This window comes from Carcharodon carcharias, chromosome 9 (assembly GCF_017639515.1).
Source record: "Carcharodon carcharias isolate sCarCar2 chromosome 9, sCarCar2.pri, whole genome shotgun sequence".
In the NCBI taxonomy this organism is placed as follows: domain Eukaryota; kingdom Metazoa; phylum Chordata; class Chondrichthyes; order Lamniformes; family Lamnidae; genus Carcharodon; species Carcharodon carcharias.
Genome location: NC_054475.1, coordinates 90,829,932 through 90,848,933, shown reverse-complemented (window position 1 = coordinate 90,848,933; position 19,002 = coordinate 90,829,932). Strand labels below are relative to the sequence as shown.

The window sequence follows — 19,002 nt, the reverse complement described above, 5'->3', positions numbered from 1 at the left end:
TAGAAAAATGACATGCAGTGCAATCCAAGGCCATTGTAATTACCTGTGCCCAGTTGACAAATGCCCAAAAATGCGTAGGATCTAATCCAGAAAGTTAGGCCAATATTGTACCCTATCACACAGACCTCACCAACATTGGCAGGGTAATGGGAGAGCAACTCATTTGCACAGGCCAGCAGGCACCCAGACTGCAACAGACTCAGCTTGACTACCCATCTTCTATATGCTGCCTAAAACTTTCATTTTGGAAGAGAGGTGCCTAGGCTTTTCCCTCTAAGACCCCATTTCCCTTTCCCTTTGCACAAAATAGAATACTTTCTGAAAAGAAATTACCCATTTTTGGAAATCAGATGACTCCCCTAGTTTGGACATCCCCTTGTCTTTGATGGGGCCATCTTTGACCCTACTGAAAGGCAGTGCATCTCATTTCACATGTTGCATTAACCTCCAGTCATATACCAAGTCCTTTATGGGGTAATTGGGAAGCAGGAGCTCTGTATTACCCCTGTCCTCTCTTACATGCATGGCTTATCAAGGGAGAGGTGAAGGCTCCACCTATGACATGGCTGACTGGGATTTCTAGGCTAAGGTGGGGACCCAGCATATTTAGGTCTTAGGCTTTTTCAAACAGTTCAGCCAAACTTCCACCAAAGTTACAACAGGAATGCAGCGAAATTGCCAAGGAAAGTCATTCAGTGGATTTTAACTGCTTGCCTGTCCAGTTTCTGCCTGGTGGATAGGGTTAAAACTTGCTCCCTTCTTCCTTCTCAAACAGAAGAAAAAGTCAAACATTTTTCATAAAGACAAGGATAGCAGAATTTATTATTGAAGATGGTGATATTTTTCCTTTTTGTTAACAGACCACAGAAATATACCAAACATTCTGCAACCAGAATGGACTATTTCGTCATCAGGTCCTGTACTAAAAACCGAGGGAAGAGGTATGAGTTGTCCTCACAATCTCCCACACCACAATGAGTTTCAGACTCCATGCAATCTGATGGCAAACACCCCAGAGTCCAATCTGGTAAGATTTCATTTTTTAAGAATGCAAGAAAGAAGAAAGGAATTTGAAAATCAGATCGATGTTAATGAAAACCTCATCTTCTTTGAGGAGTCAAGACCAAGGACAAAGTCTGACCCCACACCGAATACTTCAAAAATTGGGCCAAGCAACTCTGACATCAGGTGTGGTTCTGGGCATCAAGGATTTCTGAACAGGGGAAGAGCTAACACGTTGGACAGCCAGATGAAAATGGCAATTGCTTACACCACTGACCACCATAGTTGTATTTGTCCGAAAATCCCAGTGCAGCTATCAAAAGTGAATAGTACTAAAATCCTTCCCATAGTTATCACAGAAAATGATGATTTGCTTTGTGATGCTTGTAAGGTCAAAATGAAAGGCAATATTATTCCCAAAGGAAGCAGTATAGAGAAATGCTTAAACTCATGCAATTACCGGGATGACGTGATCGACCTGACAACTCTGCCTCTGCCAGGAAGTGATGAGGAACATGAAGGAGATGAATGCCATTCTCTACTTCCTACATTGGCTCCTCCGCCACCAGGTTTCAGGGATAATAGTTCAGATGAAGATGACTCCAAGCGAAGGACCAGTCAATGTCTCACGTCTAGTCGACAGCCTTATGAGATACACTTCAATGACATCCCAGTGTCACTAATTGATGGTGTTCAAACAAGGACTGTCAGACACAGGGCACAGGAACTGGATGATGCTCTGGTTTCCACACTCCAGGCCCTGGAAGCTTTAGCTGCAGCTGAAGAATGTCCTCGTAGTCAACCACAAGAAGGTTCAGGTAACACCATAACCAGATTTTGGTTGACTTTTCAAAGCTTTCAAGTTTCAAAATTGAATTTCAATCAGATCACAATTCACTATTTAACCAACATTTTTTAAAAAATTGGCTGTAAGTAATAAAGCTCTTCTCATACTTTGTCAAGCATCAGCTTCATTGTATCAAACTGTTAGTGTTTCAGGATTTAGTTATAAACATTCTTACAAAATGTGTTCACAGGTGACGTTTACAAGAGAAAAAAGTTGAACTGCTTTTTTTCCAAATTGTCCTCTTTTTGAATATAAGATGGTAATGGATGGACCATGAATTCCTTTACTATTCAAAAATGACAGTTTTATCATTAGCATAGATGGGTTTCTCTCCCTGCAATGCCATTCTGGTGATATCTATCATAGGGAACATCTTCATAACGTAATCCCATTTCAAATAGTGGAGGCTGCAACTTCAAATGCCTGAGACTCAATTTAGGTTTGCACAATGCCAAGAAACAATGCTACAAGTAATATTTGATAACTGGGTTTTAATGGCATTTAAATGGTATAATTTTTCAGTGAAATCATCACATCAGTTTAACATCACGCTCTAGCTTTCTGCTGAATTTGCTAATGTTATATATAAATCTTTGTGGTTGCAGCTTTTTCTTCTGTGAATCACAGCATTGATGAGTACCAGAGAAATTGTACTACATGTTAGGGTTTCCTTGGATCTGGGATAGATCTTCTGCTTCCCATCTCCCCTCACCCAAAGAATTTTGGTTAGTGCTACACAGAATCAAAGCATTTTTGCTTAGATGTAAAAACAGTGCATAATTGGAAGTTAATGCTCGTTAAATTTTTAGTTACTTCACAGGAATGCACAATTTTATTGGATGTACTAAAAGGAACTCTTAGCTATGTAGCTAATTCAGAGTAATGTGGAAGAATGCTGCTGCACTAACTAATTGACTAGCTAAATAATTCTCTTAACTTACACAAATGGCATACTATCTAGGTTACTCTAGCTGTGGAGTGCACACTTTCAGGAGATGATAAAGGAACAAAGTAGACAGTGGAAGCTGAGATATACTTGTGAAGGCCTTCTGCTTAGAGTTAATAATGTGAAACAATGATGGTGCAGAAAGCCAGGTCATTACTAATCAGAGGGTCAGACAAGCATTTGGAGCCATTGCTCTGGTAATGAACACAGAGTCAAGCATCATCAGAATCTTGGATGGATCCCAGAAGGAAAAAAACAGTTTGGACCAGTACTCCCATTCTGCAGTTTTTACTGGTGTTCCATTTTAAGGTACACAAGACCAGTTCGGACCAGTCTTCTTATTTTCCAGTTTTTACCTCCTGGGATCCATCCAAGGTTCTGATGATGCTTGACTCTGTGTTCATTGCCAGAGCAATGGCTCCTAATGCTTGTCTGAACCGCTGATTGGTAATGAACTAGCTTTCTGCACTATCATTGTTTCACATTATTGGTCAGAATTTTGAGTTTGGCAGGCGGGCGCGGTTGGTGGGCCCAATAGTGGGTGGGAAATCCTGCTGCCCGCAATCGGCCCCTGACCATGATTTCACACTGGCGGACCAATTAAGGCCCACCCTCCATAAACAGTGGCTCCCAATGGTGGGGAAGGAGTGGGCTGGAGTGGGGTCCTGTTGGCCATCGGGTCCAATGATGATCCAGCAGTGGGTTTAAAACCGGCACACTCAGGCCCTGGAAGACTGCCGGTGAGGAAGACATCTTCAGCGTTGTCAGCAGGAGATTAAAAATTATAGATTCCAATGTGGTTGTAGATGCCAGGTAGGAGGGCAGGTCATGTGGGTACTCAGCGCCCTGGTTTTCAGATGAGTGCTTCGCAGTCCTCCTGGAGGAGGTGGCTACAAGGAGGGACACCCTTGCCCCTAGGGATGAAAGGAGGAGGCCGCTGCACCTAAGAAAAAGAGCTTGGGAGGAGGTGGCAGTGCTGGTCAGCAGCCATGATGTTGTTCAGCGCACCTGGATCCAGTGCCACAAGAGGTTTAATGCCCTGCTGCATTCAGGAAGTGAGTACCATGTTGGCATGGATCAGTGTGTTGAAGTGTTAATGGCTGGCCATCCCCCCCATGGAGCTAAGTGGCGTTAGAGTCTAAGTGCCAATTGTCAATGACACCAGAGCTGGCCAAGGGTGTAAGCCCTGGCTGCTTGGACCGAGTGCCTTGCAGCTCGAGATCCACAACTTGGATGTGCCCTGCAAGGTGCTCCTCGGGTGAGGTTGGTCGGGCTGTAATGGCGCTGCAGGTAGGAGTGGACTAATCAGTGCTCATCTATACTTTCAGGAGAAGATAGCCCATAACAACATTGAAAGGTCATGGATCAGCCGAGGCCCCGCTGACATCCTAGTCCTAACCAGATTCGAGCAGGATGCCTTGGAGCTGGAGAGGCACCGTACACCTCGGTCAACTGGCTGCAGAGAGGCTGGGAGGTGAGACAAAGATAAGAGTGCAGTGCACAGAGGTGAGAGTTTTAGATGCTGCAAACATTCTTCTGTAGTCTCATCATTAATGGGAGCCTCAAAACTGGATTCCCATTGACCATTGAAAGACAATGGCACCATGATACAGATCTCCATTGTCTCACCAGGGTGACTGGCATGCACAATGGCAGTGTGATGATTTAAACTAATGACGTCATTGTTCTCCCTTAGATTTGCCACCGTGCACGCAATTGCAGGACCCCGAAGACTCATCCCGATGCCAGAGGACCGCCAGGCTCCAGGTGGACCTGCATCACACCCGCTCTCTAAACCAGGCACCAGCACAGATACCAGCACCTCGGTGGGCATTAGATCTTCGACTAGAAAGTCAGTGCATAGTGGTGAGGGCACTTCACACTCACTTGAGGTGCAGGCAGAGGCAGAAAGTGCCCATGGCGCCAGCAGTCGGAGAACTGCTAGAGACCAGGGCGATGCTCAGTTGAAGGCAGATGATGAGCCTCTGGAGTTGTCCATCAGGCGACAGATGCTAGATGTCCAGCGAGATGTACAGGAGCATTTTGCAGAGATCCATGAGCATATGTGTGCCATGGTCTCCATTATGGAGGAGTCCATGCGGAGCATCAGCACTGCATTGATCCTAATCACCGAGCACACTGCCTCCTCCATTAAGACAGTGGCGACTCTCATAGACAGGTGGCTCCAGGAACAGAATCAGGGGTTCTTGGGGTTGCGCTCAGACCTGAAAGCCCTCAGGTGGTCAGTGTCTGTGTGAGAGATGGATGAGGTACCCAGTATCCTAGCTAGGTGCCATCTATCAATGGTGAGCAGGGAAGTCCAGAGTGACCTCATATTGGCGCACGAGCTGCCTGTTGTCTCTGCAGGCTCCTCTCCAGGCATTCTGCATGACAGAAGCAGCTCCTCCGCCCCACTGCCAGTGACCGTGGCATCTGATGATGCTGCACCGATTGGGGAGATGCCAGCCGTGGAACTGACTGCTCCCTCCCAGGTAGGGCCAGCACAGGCTCCATTGGCCAGAGGATGACGTCAAGGTCATTGTGGCCTACAAGACAGCAGGATCAGCAGGCTGTCTCTAATGCTGGTGCCAGTGAGGGAGAGCACCAAGACGTAGCACTTAAACTTTAGGTTTAAGGCACCATGAGCACAAGAGGGACTGGTCATGAGTGATATTCTGTTGTGCGATGTTTTGTTTATTTTAACTTGTCTGGGGCTGAAGACCAGAGGAGGTTCTGTTAATTTGTTTTGACTGTAAACATGAGATAAATTTTCTTTTATCGTAATGGCCTGAGTATGCTTTAACTTTTATTACTTAATGTGATGCAGGGTACGCCAGTATGTAAAGCTGGATGTGGGTGGCTCGAAACTTTATTGCTCAGGCACTGAGTAGACTTTGGGGTCAAAGGAAAAGGCCTGAGACTTCCAGGATGGAGGTAGCAGCTCTGGCATGTACCTTTTTGACAGCCTAGCTGAAGGAGCATTGGATCAAGGCATCCCTGCCTCCCTGGAGGTTACAGAGGTCTGCCTCCACGCCTTCAACGTTCTCCTCCCCATGCTCCTCTTCTGATTCACTGCTGGATTCATCATCTGTGGCCTGTGCAGATTCATCAAGATCCTCTTTCTCCAGTGGGCCCCACCCTTGCCAGTGCTAGACAGTGGAGAGCACAGCATGTGACCACTATCAGTGGCACCTGCTCTGGGGAGGGTATTGTAATGCTCTCCCTGAATTGGCCAGGCATTAGAAGCGAGTCTTCAGAAGACCTATGGCTCTCTCTATCACCGCCCTTGTGGAGGCATGGCTCCTGTTATACCACTGCTCTGCCTCTGTTCTTGGGTGGCGGAGAGGCATCATAAGCCATGTTTTCAAGGGATAGCCCTTGTCATCTAGTAGCCATCCAGCCAGTCGGGCTGGAGCACTAAAGAGCCTCGGCACCTGGGAGTGTCATGGGAACTGCCTGGGTACCTTGCACAGATTTGCAGAATTTGCATCCTGTTGTCACACAATATCTGCATGTTCATGGACTGGAATCCCTTCCTGTTGATGAAGGCACCGGACTCACCTGCTGGCACCTTGATGGCCACATGTGTGCAGTTTATAGCACCCTGGATGCAGGGGAACCCAGCAATTGTTGCAAAGCCTCTGGCTCGCTGTGTCTGGCTGGTCTCGTCTGTAGGGAAATGAATGAAAGTCAATACCTGCCTGAACAGAACATCTGTCACCAGCTTGACGCAACTATGGACTGCTGATTGGGAGATTTCACACAGGTCCCCCACTGACCCCTAAAAAGTACTGGAGGCGTAGAAGTTAAGGGCCACTGTGATCTTCAGAGCCACTGGCATGGGGTGTCCACCCACATAGTCAGAGTTGATCTCAGGCCCAATCATCTGACAGATGGAGGTCACTGTCTCCTTTGAGAGACGGAGCCTCCTTCGGCATTGCACCTCAGACATATTGAGGTAGCTACATTGCTGCCTGTAAACCTTGGCAGCAGGGTAGTGGTGCACCTTTTGCAGCCCTTTCCACTTTGCTGGCCCTGCGCCCCCTGTGTCTGTGCCTCTCCTCCCACAGGTCGCTTCCCTGGAAGCTGCATCGAGCCACCTGGCCTCCTCTCCCTTCTGCCCCTCTCTTCCTCCTCAGAGGAGGTGCCTCCAGTGGAGACCACAATCCCCATTACCAGGGTAACAGAAGGCTGTCTGATACCTGGCAGAGTCCACACAGTCTGAATTCTCCAGGATCCTTGAAGACACAGAGGTCCTGAAATGAAGCCTAGAGGTGCCAACAATGAAGCCCCAAACATAGATGAAGCTGCCATATACCAATAAGTAAGCAGCAGCAAACTGTCTACCAAACTCCTCACTACTCACCCTGGCAATGCTGCTGACCCTTTTTATCCTGCCCATGATGAGATTTTTGAAATTGTCAGCTGGCCAGCTGCCCATTTTGCCTGTGCGACTTGCACAAAATCACACGGGCAACGAAAAATCAGCATCAATTGACTTTTTATTGGCCTTAACTGGCTTCTTAATTAATGACGGGTACGGCTCTGGTGCCAGCCAAGTGAAACATTGCGTGAGCAGATGATGACATCATGACACTAACCTGACGTCATTACATGCTATTTTACACATGCAAGTGTTGGGTGCGCACCCACATGCCGAGTGTAAAGTTCTGCCCAATAGTGTGAAACAATGATGGTGCAGAAAGCCAGGTCATTACTAATCAGAGGGTCAGACAAGTTTTAGGAGCCATTGCTCTGGCAATGAACACAGAGCCAAGCATTATCAAAATCTTGGATGGATCCCAGAAGGAGAAAGCAGTTCAGACCAGTGCTCTTGTTCCAGTTTTTACTGGTGTTCCATTTTAAGATATACAAGACCAGTTCGGACCAGTATTCTTATTTCTCAGTTTTTACTGTTTTTTCCTACTGGGATAGCTTAAAGAAGGTGTCTAACTGGAAGAAAAATGCTACATTGAAGTAAGAGAATGCCAATGGAGAAAACAGCTAACCTGTATAATTTTAAAACTTTGCGCCAACTATACTTTGAGTTCCAGGACCTGATTAGTGCTGTAAGCAGATTAGTCCCCTGTGATCAGGAATTTACTACCTAATATCTAGTTAAATGTTAACATTACCAGGGAATTGTAATATAGAAACCTTGTTATGAGCATAGTAATTTTGTATGTGTTATTTCCAATTTTTAAGGAAGGTAAATTGAAAAACACATTGGCCAGGATTTTCCGGTTGTCAGGCAGGCTTGGTGGGGGAAAGCAGGAGCGGCCACGATTTGGACCACCGCCTGCAATCAGGCCGCGACTGCCATTTCAAGCTAGCTGGCCAATTAACGGCCAGCCAGTGAATCACACGCTGCAGCGCTCAGCGCTGCCTGTGTAGGGATGGGGAGGAGGACGTGTGCGGAAGTTCATGCGGGTGCTCCCTGAGGCACAGAGCTGCCTCAGTGAGCTGAAGCTTTTTGAACATAAAAAATAAATAATTTAGAAATGTTAATAACATGTTCCCTCATGTGTCACATGAGCAGGGACATGTTACAAATTAGTTTGAAAAATCTTTATTTTTTTTTTCAATCACTGATCGAAACCTCATCCCGCCCGCTTGGCCTTTTCACCTGCTCACCAACCGTAAGGTTGGACGGGCAGTGAAAAATTTCATTTAATTAGACCTTTAATAGTCTTAATAGGCCTGTTAATTGTCAGCGGGCACGCTGGAACTCCTGCGCACTCCCACCAACCGAAATATCACGGGAGTGCACGATGAAATTGGGACGCTCACCTGACGTCAATGCCCTCATTTTATGCACATTCGGGTTGGGCACATGCCCGCTCAATGCGCGCGATATTCTGCCCACTAAGAGGTTAAGGCACAATTGTAGACCAACATAAAATGGATGAATGAGCAGAATGGAGTTTTAACGGTGAAATCCGATGATTTCTAGTCATTCCTTTTTGCTTGAAAAATGAGAATACAACTTTGTCACTATTCTACTTGAAAACACAAGGTAGTTGAACTCAAAGCTTGGATTACAAGAAGTATGAGTTCGCTCTACCATTCTGGTGTTTGTGAGTCTGGCGAAGGGGAGATGTAGAAAAAGAGAGAGAAACAGTCCTTTGGCCCATTACTTAATTCTATGTTGAGCAATAAACCATCAAGCAACTAATCAAGGGTTGCTTTGTCCCCGAATTGTTTCCTTTGATATGGAATCCACTAACACCTGGAAGTCTGCTTGTGGTGAATATAATTTCAGATGTAATTAATCTACATTGAATATTTCACACTCATTGGGGCCAATCTTAATTACTTCTTCTCAGTATAAATGAGATGGTAGCAGCATGAAAATAGTGCTGGGTTGCTTTCTGTCCATTTACACGAGTCTAGTCACTCCATTTTGGGTAGAGTCCTGAGAAGGGCAACCAGAGCAGTCATTTGGTTGGGGTGGGAGGCCACTTTCAACATGTTACTGACATTCCACCTTGGTGTTCTGGCATTCAGCAGCCTAACCAGCAATCCTTAAATGGAACCACAATAGGGTTCCCCTTGTTCTCGCCTTCCACCACACCAACCTCTACATTCAATAGATTATCCTTCATCCTTTCCGCCACCTCCAGTGCGATGCCACTGCTAAACACATCTTTCCTTCCCCTTCCCTTTCAGTATTCCAAAGGGACTGTTCCATCCGCAACATGCTAGTCCACTGCTCATTCCACCCCCAGCATCCCCTTCTCTTCTCAGGGCTTCTTCCCATGCAGTGCAAGACATGCAATACCTGCCCTTTAATTTTTTTATTCTTTCATGGGATGTGGTCATCGCTAAATAGGCCAGCATTTGTTGGCCATCCCTAATCACTCTTGAACTGAGGGTCTTGCTAGGCCATTTCAGAGGGCAGTTCAGAGTCAACTACATTGCTGTGGATCTGGAGTCACATGTAGGCCAGACCAGGTAAGGATGGCAGATTTCCTTGCCTAAAGGGCATTAGTGAACCATATGGGTTTTTACAACAATCGATAGTTGTCATGGTTACCATTCCCGAGACTAGCTTTATATTCTAGATTTCGGAATTGAATTCAAATTTCATCAGCTGCTGCAGTTGGGACCTATGTCCCCAGAGCATAGTCTGGGTTTCTGGATTACTAATCCAGTGACAACGGCAACATAAAGCCATCTCCTCCCTTCCCACTGTTCAGCATCCCAAACACTCTCTTCCAGGTGAAACATCTGTTTACTTCTTTCAATTTACTGTATTCACTGCTCATAGTGCAGTCTCTTCTACACTGAGGAGGCCAAATACAGATTGAGTGATTGCATTGTGAAACGCCTCTGTTCAGCCCACAAGCATGATCCTGAGCTTCTGGCCGCCTGTCATTTTAATTCTTGGCCCCACTCCCACTGTGACCACTCTGTCATTGGCCTCTTACACTATTCCAGTGAAGCTCAACAGAAGCCCGAAGAATAGCACCTCATTTTTCGAGAAGATACTTTGCAGCGTTTTCAATAATTCAATAATTTCAGATCATAGTCATTGTTCCCATTTTTCAGGCAGCAACTGTTGGTAATGATTCTGCTTTTGCCATTTACAACTCCTATAGACCCATATTTTATTTCTTTACTTATCATATTACTACTCACTTTTGTCTTGCGCCATCATCCTTTTTATCATTTCAAGTTAACAATTTATCTGCCCTTTTTTGGCAATTTGTGACCTGACTGTGCTGATTCACAAACATGGTTCTCCAACCTCATTTACCTGATTGTAGCATGGGAGTGAGTGGGTGGCTGTTGGCATCCTCTTTCATTGTCCCTGCACTCAGCAGGGCTGGACAGTGTTGCGCTGAAAGCATGTGGTGGAGTCAGCCTGCCCTTCTTAAAGGGAAACTGCAGTGAGTATTGTTACTGGAATTTAAAGCATGGAAATGGAACACCGGAGCAGAGAAAGGATTCTGTTTTTATTTCAGACTTCCAGCAGCTGCAGTATTTTGCTCTTGTGAAAGTGTTGGAAGAGCTTTGTTGAATACCTAAGTATACTTAACCTAGATTGATTCAATAGCCAGTTGCGATTGCAACAGAAAAGGAAATATAAAGATGCTTGAAAGCTAGTACAGCAGAACAAAAAAGAATAATCTAGCATGATGCAGCTGAGAAAGACTGAAGACCGACAATAAGTATTCATAAGGATAGATGACAATTAGAGTAGACTCAGTCAACTCTTGTATTTTCTGTAAGCAAGATACTTGGCAATAAGCGATGTTTAAGGCCATAAAACAACCACAGCCTGGAATGTGCAATACACAATATCTATTCATTCAACGTAAAATCTTTTTGTCCATACAGAAAAATTCAGCGTACAACTAATGGCACAGAGTGCAGATAGGTGAAGGTTCTCAGCTATCCAATCTGCTCACTCCCTCCATGAAGACTATAATGCAAGTCATCAGATGGAAATCAGTTTAGAGCATTGGTGACATACAAGCTGGAGAGAAGGAATGCACTTCCTGGTTTGTGCAACTGAAATTGTGTACCTATCTGTCCAATGGTTTCAAATGAATCAATGAATGCTTTTTGCTGTAAAATGTGCTATATAATTCCTCTGCAACTACAACATGACAGTAGTGCTTATGTCTCCTTTCTTCCTTTCGCAGGTATGATGTAACCCCAAGAGCAGCAAGACGGAGTCCCTCAGCAACAAGGTACATCACAGCACCCTGCATCATCCTCACTTGAAGCATGCACCAACCAGAGATACAAACAATGTGTGAGGCATTGCAGAATTAGAGGAAGAACTTTGCACAGATGTAAAAGGGGCAGACCTGAAGACTGAAGAAGGCTACAGAACTAAAGACCTAGTATCATCACAAAACCAGTTGAGTCACCTTGTGATTCAGATCAGCTAGCTGTACAACTGAGGATATTACATAACATGTTTGGATGCACTATCCACTTACCTTATTACAGAGTACAATAAAACCGTTGGGCAGTGTCATGCCTCAAGAGATTTTTGCTGTGTAGACTGCATTTTTAGTTCATTTATGGGATGTGGGCATTATAGCAAGATCGGTATTTATTGCCCATCTTTAATTGCCCTTGAGAAGGTGGTGGTAAAGCGGTCTTTTTGAAGTACATGTGGTGAAGGTCTTCCCGTCGTGCTGTTAGGGAGGGAGTTCCAGAATTTTCACCCAGCAACAATGAAGGAACGTTAATATATTTTCAAGTCAAGAGGGTCTGTGAGCTGGAGGGGAACTTGGAGGTCATGGTGTTCCCATGCATCTGCTGACCTCAAACCTTGTTGAGTGCTTGTAGCATCTGCAACTGAAACCTCAGGCACGAAGCTGTAGTATCTCTTAACATGTTGTCAAAGTATTGTCATTTTGACAGATCTGGTAATTAAATAGAAACGTGTTTGTAGATCTTGGCTGAATTTTCCTGGCCCCAGGGAGACGGGGTTTAGAGGTGGAGAGGCCATGAAAATGGGAGCATCCCACTTTGGAAAGGCTCCCTAATGCATTCCTGCCTCTTGGGACTTTCCCAGGGCTGGGCTGGGAACTGGATTGGCTGCCCACTCCACAGAGGCGGTTAGCCAATTAATCCAATAAGAGCTCATTTTGCACAAGCACAACTATTTTACTGACATCTGAGTGGCCCCCCTGCCATGTATGGAGGTCGCCGGCTCAGTCCAGGTGGCCTTCCAACAGCAGACAAGGCAACGAATGGAGCCAGAGGCTCCATGCCCTAATGTTGGAGCCCCAGGAATGAAAGGCTGCAGCCCCATCCATGAATAGGCCTGCAGAGGTATTTCACAACCAACTCATTGGCCATATCTGCTTTGGGCCTTTAATTCACAACTTCAATACAGGCAGCTGAGGGTGCCTCTATTTTGGGGGCTGCCATCCTTATATCGTTGTGGTCCTCCGATTGGATCAGCAGCATTGAGACCCCCCATCATTCTTAATAGGATGGCAAGGGTCAAGGGCCAATTAGGAGGCCGCATCCCAGAAGGTTGTTCTGGAGGGCTCACTGAAGATGAGGGAAGCTTGGAGCCCTGGATGGCCTTATGTTGGAGCCTTGATATCCACTAGAAAATACAGACGTTCAGGAACCGTTTTTATTCAAGGGAATAGTGGTCAACATGCATATTCAGCCTATAGCACCTGCTCAGGCGCACAGATCAGGCAGTCCCTCCCAAGTTATTGCTAGTCCTCTGTCTGCCTCTGTCTCTAGATAAGTCATAGGAAAAACTGTCAACCACAAACAGTCTACCCAAACACCCTATCCCTACAACTAGAATATGACAGATGACTCCTTCACAGATAGGACTTTCAGGGTCAGCAACATGTAGGTAGGTGGTCCGCTAAGTCTGACCTGTATGTATATAATTAAAAGTTTTGTATTTAGAACTTGTTCTGATATGTTGGGAGAAGGAAAGTGAGTGATTGGCTGAAATTAGATCATATCTGTAATATTACCAATCCAGTTAACTAAAGATGAAGAAATCAAAAGCAGTTTGCTTGAGTCAATAAGTAGCAAGGAGGAATGAGTGTGTTGTAGAAAACTAATTAAATCTCTGAGAAATGTTTTCTCCAAAAGGAAAACAAATTATAACACTTTTCATATCCTCAAGAAGTCACAAAGAGCTTTACACCTAATGAAGTACTTTTACAGTGTGATCACTGTTGTAACATAGGAAACATGGCAGTCAATTTGAGCACAGCAAGTTCCCACAAACAGTAGTATGGCAATGACCAGAAAATCTGTGTTCTTAGTGAACTTGGTTGAGGGATAAATATTGGCCAGGACACCAGGGACAATTCTCCTGCTGTTTTTTTCAAAATAGTGCAATGGGATCTTTTTACATCTTTTACATCAGTTTAATGTCTCATCTGAAAGATGGCTCCTCTGACAATACTGCAGTCCCTCAGTACTCACTGGAATGTCAGCTTTGATTCTGTGCTCAAGACTGTGGTGTGAGACATGAATACACAACTTGATGAATCAGAGGAAAGAGTACTGCCAGTGAGCCATGGATGGCACCTATATTAAGTGTCATGACCACGTAAAAGTGGTCCTTGAGCTAAGAATTTGTGTGTGCGTATGTAGCCCCCTTTTAGTTTACGAGTGATTCAATTTAAAAATAACCCAGCAAACAAGCTTTAGTATTAAACAAGATAAAGATTAGTTTGTTACAAAAATTATTGCAAGTTACTTAGGTAAAACTGATAAAGTTATTAATTAAAATTCAGATACAAAGGTTAAAAGCAGATAAAGGTAACAAGATGCTTTAAGATGTGATTCCAAATCAGTCTCTGTGAGATATTATTGCGGGCCTGTTGCTTGAATTCCTTCTTTCCGAAGCGAAGGGTTGAAACTTGAGGTTCAGTTTGGCCATTGTGATGGCTTCTGCAGCCAACTATTCAGAGGTTTGCCTTTTCAGGTAGACTCAGAAGGTCAGCAGGTTTTGAGAGAGAGAAAAGGTGTTTATTCCTCATTATTCCCAGTTACAGCACTTGATGATTATCTGGACTTTTTCTGAAGAACAACTGTTGATTTCTTAATATCTTCCTCTTTGTCTTCCTTTGGCCAAGAACCCTCTCTGAAGTTGTTTCTCAGAGTTCTCCCTGGGGTTCTGCACACAAGATAGCTGTTCGCAAACAGACATTATACAGTTCCTCAACTTAAAATAGCTGTTATGTTAATTTCAATTATGCATTGTTCCACCAGGCAAAGAAGTTAGTTATGTTGAGATCCTTTGACGTTCTTTCCTGTCTCCTGTTCCCCCAGAAGTTAGAGTTTTTCACACCTTTTAGAATTTAATGGACAATTCTGGAGGGGTCTTTGCATTTTTAATGATTCTTCATAGCTAGCTCGAGAAATATGAGTCTGCCAAGATTTCAATAAACATTAGAAGGTGCCATGTTGTCTGTCCATACTACCATTTTGAAAAAGGCTTTTAAACTCAATGTAAAGGTTTGTAAACAGAAATGTGCCTTTAAACAATAGTCCTTATGTTTGTGACATAAGTCATGATGAATCAAAACAAGAGTACATAGGAACATGTGAAAATGACCAACACAAAAGCCCAGCTAGCCCCAAACAATCCTGTTTCAATTAAGTATCATGACATCCAATGGTCCCACCTACCATCAGCCACATCTACTGGAAGAGGCAGGGATCAAAATTGATAAACACAGACTAATTCAAGTTTGAGCATTTGAAATTCTGGTAATTACCTTTATAACCTTTAAAGATGATCAAAACAAGTTCCAGGAAATCACAGTGATCGTGAGGATTATCACTCAAAATCTCTCCTCCCCTTTATACACAATGATATCAGTCTACAGGAACTCATCTACATCCTTTTTAACATTTGCAGTGCCAGTAACTTGTTCCAGAGGCCAGCGACCTTCCATGAAAAGAAAAACTTGCTGACATCTAACCAAGTTTCATTCTTAGGTCATATATAAATATATATATATATATATATATATGTAAAATATGGTCTTGCCAATGATACGTACAATGAAAGAATAAAAAACAAATATATGCATGTAACCTGCTCACCCTAACCAATATAATTCAAACAGTATATCCTCATGAATACAGTCCAATCCCTTCATTATTTGAAATACCTCATTCAAGTTTCTTTCTTTAAAGGTTGAGGTTTAATTTCAACAAGGAACATAATGACAATAATGAGCATTTCTTCAGCTAATATGTTCCACACTTGCTACTTCAATATCATAAGATACTTTTTTTCTCTTGATATCCACAGGTTTGATTGTATTGGCAGCTATGACCCCAGAGTCATCACTGGATTCCGGCCATGAAACAAACTCTTCGGAAATGACTGACATATCTGAAATGGTCTCAGCATTCAAACAGCACCATTTACTTGCTTATCACGGAAACAAAACTGGTCTAATTATGAAAAAAGATGTTCCCTTGAGTACTGTTAGATGCTGTGCACAAGCTGCCTTCAAAGGAGTTCCTTGTCCAAAGAGGCATTGTGAGGAAGCAAATACTTTATCTGCAGTTGCTTCATCCAAACAGAGTCCCTTGTCTGGTCCTATTCGACTCAAACCTGGACATGTGACAGGATATTGTACGGTTCACATGAGACCTCAGGCATTCACTCAATCTAATGAAACCATAAACAGGCCAGATAATGTTATTTTAAAGCCTGTTTTACAACAGAATTGTCCTAGTTGTCCAAAAATTGTAGAAGAAAATATGTCTAAACAACAAACTGCTCAATCCAAGGAAGACCCTTCCAAACTGACTTGTCCTGAAGAAATAATAATTCAGAGTGAAGACAGATCGTTTCTTCATGTTGGAGATGACGCAACATGTATCAAACAGTTGCTGAATAGCAGGAACTCTGGAAATAGCCCCAAGATCTCAAGGCCTGAAACAATCCAAGAAAATTCATTAAGTTATGGCTCAACAGATAACACCCCTTCTCCGATTTCCATGTACACAGATAGCTGTGCTGAATGTGATTCTTCAAAAAATGAGCATGTCAAATTTGAAGGAAGCATGCAAGGAAGCTCCAGACCATGTGAATGTAATTTGTTGAAATCTGAGGTACCTGCGCAAAGACAAATGGATTCTCAGGGCCACAGAACAACTGTCTTCCATACTTGCACACTAAAGAATAATGAAGCAGCATATGTAAAAGTAAACAATAGGAAGTATCAGCCAGCAACAGGTAAGGAAATCTCAACATTATTCAAGAATGATCTTATAGATTTGGCGGACGTACCAACTAGTCAAAAGAATAATCACAACAAACCTGAAAAGGAAAGTCAACCCAAGAAAACTGGTTCCCCAAATCAAGAGTGTTATCTCAGTCCTTATAGGTATCCTATTGCTGCTTTGGGACTAGATAACAACATAAAACAGCAAGGTAGTACTGAAAAGATGAAACGTCAGGGCCACTCATGTTCTTTCAAAACCAATATTAGTTCAGAAAAAACTGCTGACATCCCAATGTGTTCCAAGCCTTCCAGTCTAAGTGGTGTTACTTTGACACATGTCACATCATCTCCAGAAAATGTTGTTGATGCTAAACAACACACGTCTCTTATTCCTGATAAAGCTAAGTCACAAAAAGGCTCCTTGCTGAATTTTAAAAATCTTTTCTCAGCTACTTTCCCAGTAAGATTTAAGAAAGAGAGTGATGAGAGGCAGGAGCAACTTCAAAAAGTGAAACAATATGAACTCGAGTTTCTCGAAGAATTACTCAAGCCCAAAACCAAAGTTGATGTATTTGCGGAAGATTACTTATATCGCATAGCATCTGGACGTTGCCCTTGTCAAATCAAAAGCAGCCCAGTGGGAAACATTCCAGGATTGTCCCGAGAACAACGTCGTAGCTGTGACTGTAAACGTCGAGGACTGGCTTGTAACTCAATGTGTTTTCCATCAATCCCTAATACTATGGAATCACAAAGAGCAGAGAGAGCCAAAGGGGCTTGTGTTCACAAGCAGCCTAAAACCAGTGTTGTCCCTTCTGCACCCAATATCAGCGCCAAACAAAAGGCTGTTCGGAGGCGTACCTCAAGTCTGGAGTCCAGTGATTATAGATCTGCACAGCAGCCTGGTGTGTTTTGCATGATGACACGAGGTGAATGTCTGAAAATGCCCCCAGGCAGGAAACTGGAGCGACACCACAGTGCCACCAACATAGTCTCTGAGGCAGAAATAAGTGAAATGATGTCAGAATGTTCAGAAAACAGTACAAATATGGCCACTTCCAAGACAGAAGAATCTAGGAATATGGAAAAAGGGAGTGAATTTTTAAGAAAAATCCTTAAAAACCAGTATCAAGAACCAGCACAGTGTGATGACCAATCTCATGTAAACATTTCCAATATAGACAAAAAACAAAGGTCTCCAGCAATTTTCTCTATTCAGGGAGACTTCAAACCATCAAGGTCAGTACCACTTCTCAAAGAAGACATGGGCAGCAATGACAGATGCTGCTCCTTTAGGTACTGTTTTTATTATAGAAATTGTGATGTCGCTGATGACAGCAGTGATAAGGATGAACTTTCATATTCAGTACCATTGCAGCTTCTTCCAGACCTGAGGTCTGACAGTTCAGTGACACTCAGTGAAACATTAGCTAAGACTTATCAAATGTCAGACAAAAATGTTTCCAATGGCAGTGGGGACAATGTACAACAGGAGGCAGTATTGAGTGATACTGATAGCAACATAACCAGAATTAATGCTCTGCGGAATAGAGCCTATATGTTACCTGATGGTTTTTTCGCCGCCCAGCAGGACACTAGTGAACTGCTATCCATCTTAAGGCAGTGTACAGCGAACCGTGGAAACTATGGTCCTAAACTTTACATGTCTCACCTGGATGAGTACAAACAAACACTCACACAGAAGTTTAAAGAGCTGCGAACTGCATGTAGGAGAGTGGCAGCAGTGGACAAAAGCCCAACACACATGCTTGCAGCTATCTCAACTAGCTTTCAAGTGCTCTGTAGCCTGATTGAGACCTTTGTGCATTTGGTTTATATTGTGCGCTCAGAAAGGCAGTGCAAAGAGCTCCTCTCAAAAGTGGAGGAAGTGTTGATCAACTACACGTTTTTACTCCGAGCAGCAGAGGAATCATCAAGTAAGACATCTGCACATCATTTAACAAAGCAGTCAACATCGGTAGCTACAGTAGTGAGCACATTTACTCACTCTATTAAAACATTAATGAATAAATAACTTCATAAGCTATGCACCCATCATTTGTGTACAAATTACAAAAAACTGTCTAAATACACTCCAGTGTCCTGTGCTTAGTAATCATTTATACAAACAGTATCTTATCCATTTCCCTCCTGCTTTATTCCCACATTATTTGTCCTTGTTACCTTAATGTATGCGCTAAGTCTTCCTCCTGAACACAGCTAAACCTGTCTATTCTATCTTACTGCTTACAGGCCAACCTTGTCTTTCATTTTTGACCCTAAGCTACTCATCCCCATTCTTATGTAAAAATTATTACTGAATTCAAATGTTTCAACAAAAATAAGGTAATCATCCATTTTCAGGAGTAAGAATGGTTGAGAAGGATTGGTAGAAAGAGAAAAAATGTGACTAAGTTAGGTGTAAGAGGAGTTAGTTGGGTTGTGTAGAACTGCAAAAGCCTAAGAGACTATTTAAGCCAGAGTCTCAGGCAAGGGTTAACTAATCA

General features: G+C 43.5%; 1 protein-coding gene across 1 annotated transcript in view; it reads left to right on the top strand.

Annotated features, from left to right (window-relative positions):
• frmpd3 (FERM and PDZ domain containing 3) overlaps positions 1-18,530 on the top strand; it is a 223,975-nt gene extending 205,445 nt beyond the window's left edge. The window contains exons 13-14 of the mRNA XM_041196152.1: positions 861-1,820; positions 15,571-18,530. Of these exons, the coding sequence (XP_041052086.1) occupies positions 861-1,820; positions 15,571-18,530 (3,920 nt within the window). The remainder of the gene's footprint in view (positions 1-860; positions 1,821-15,570) is intronic.
• The last annotated feature ends 472 nt before the right edge of the window (positions 18,531-19,002 follow it).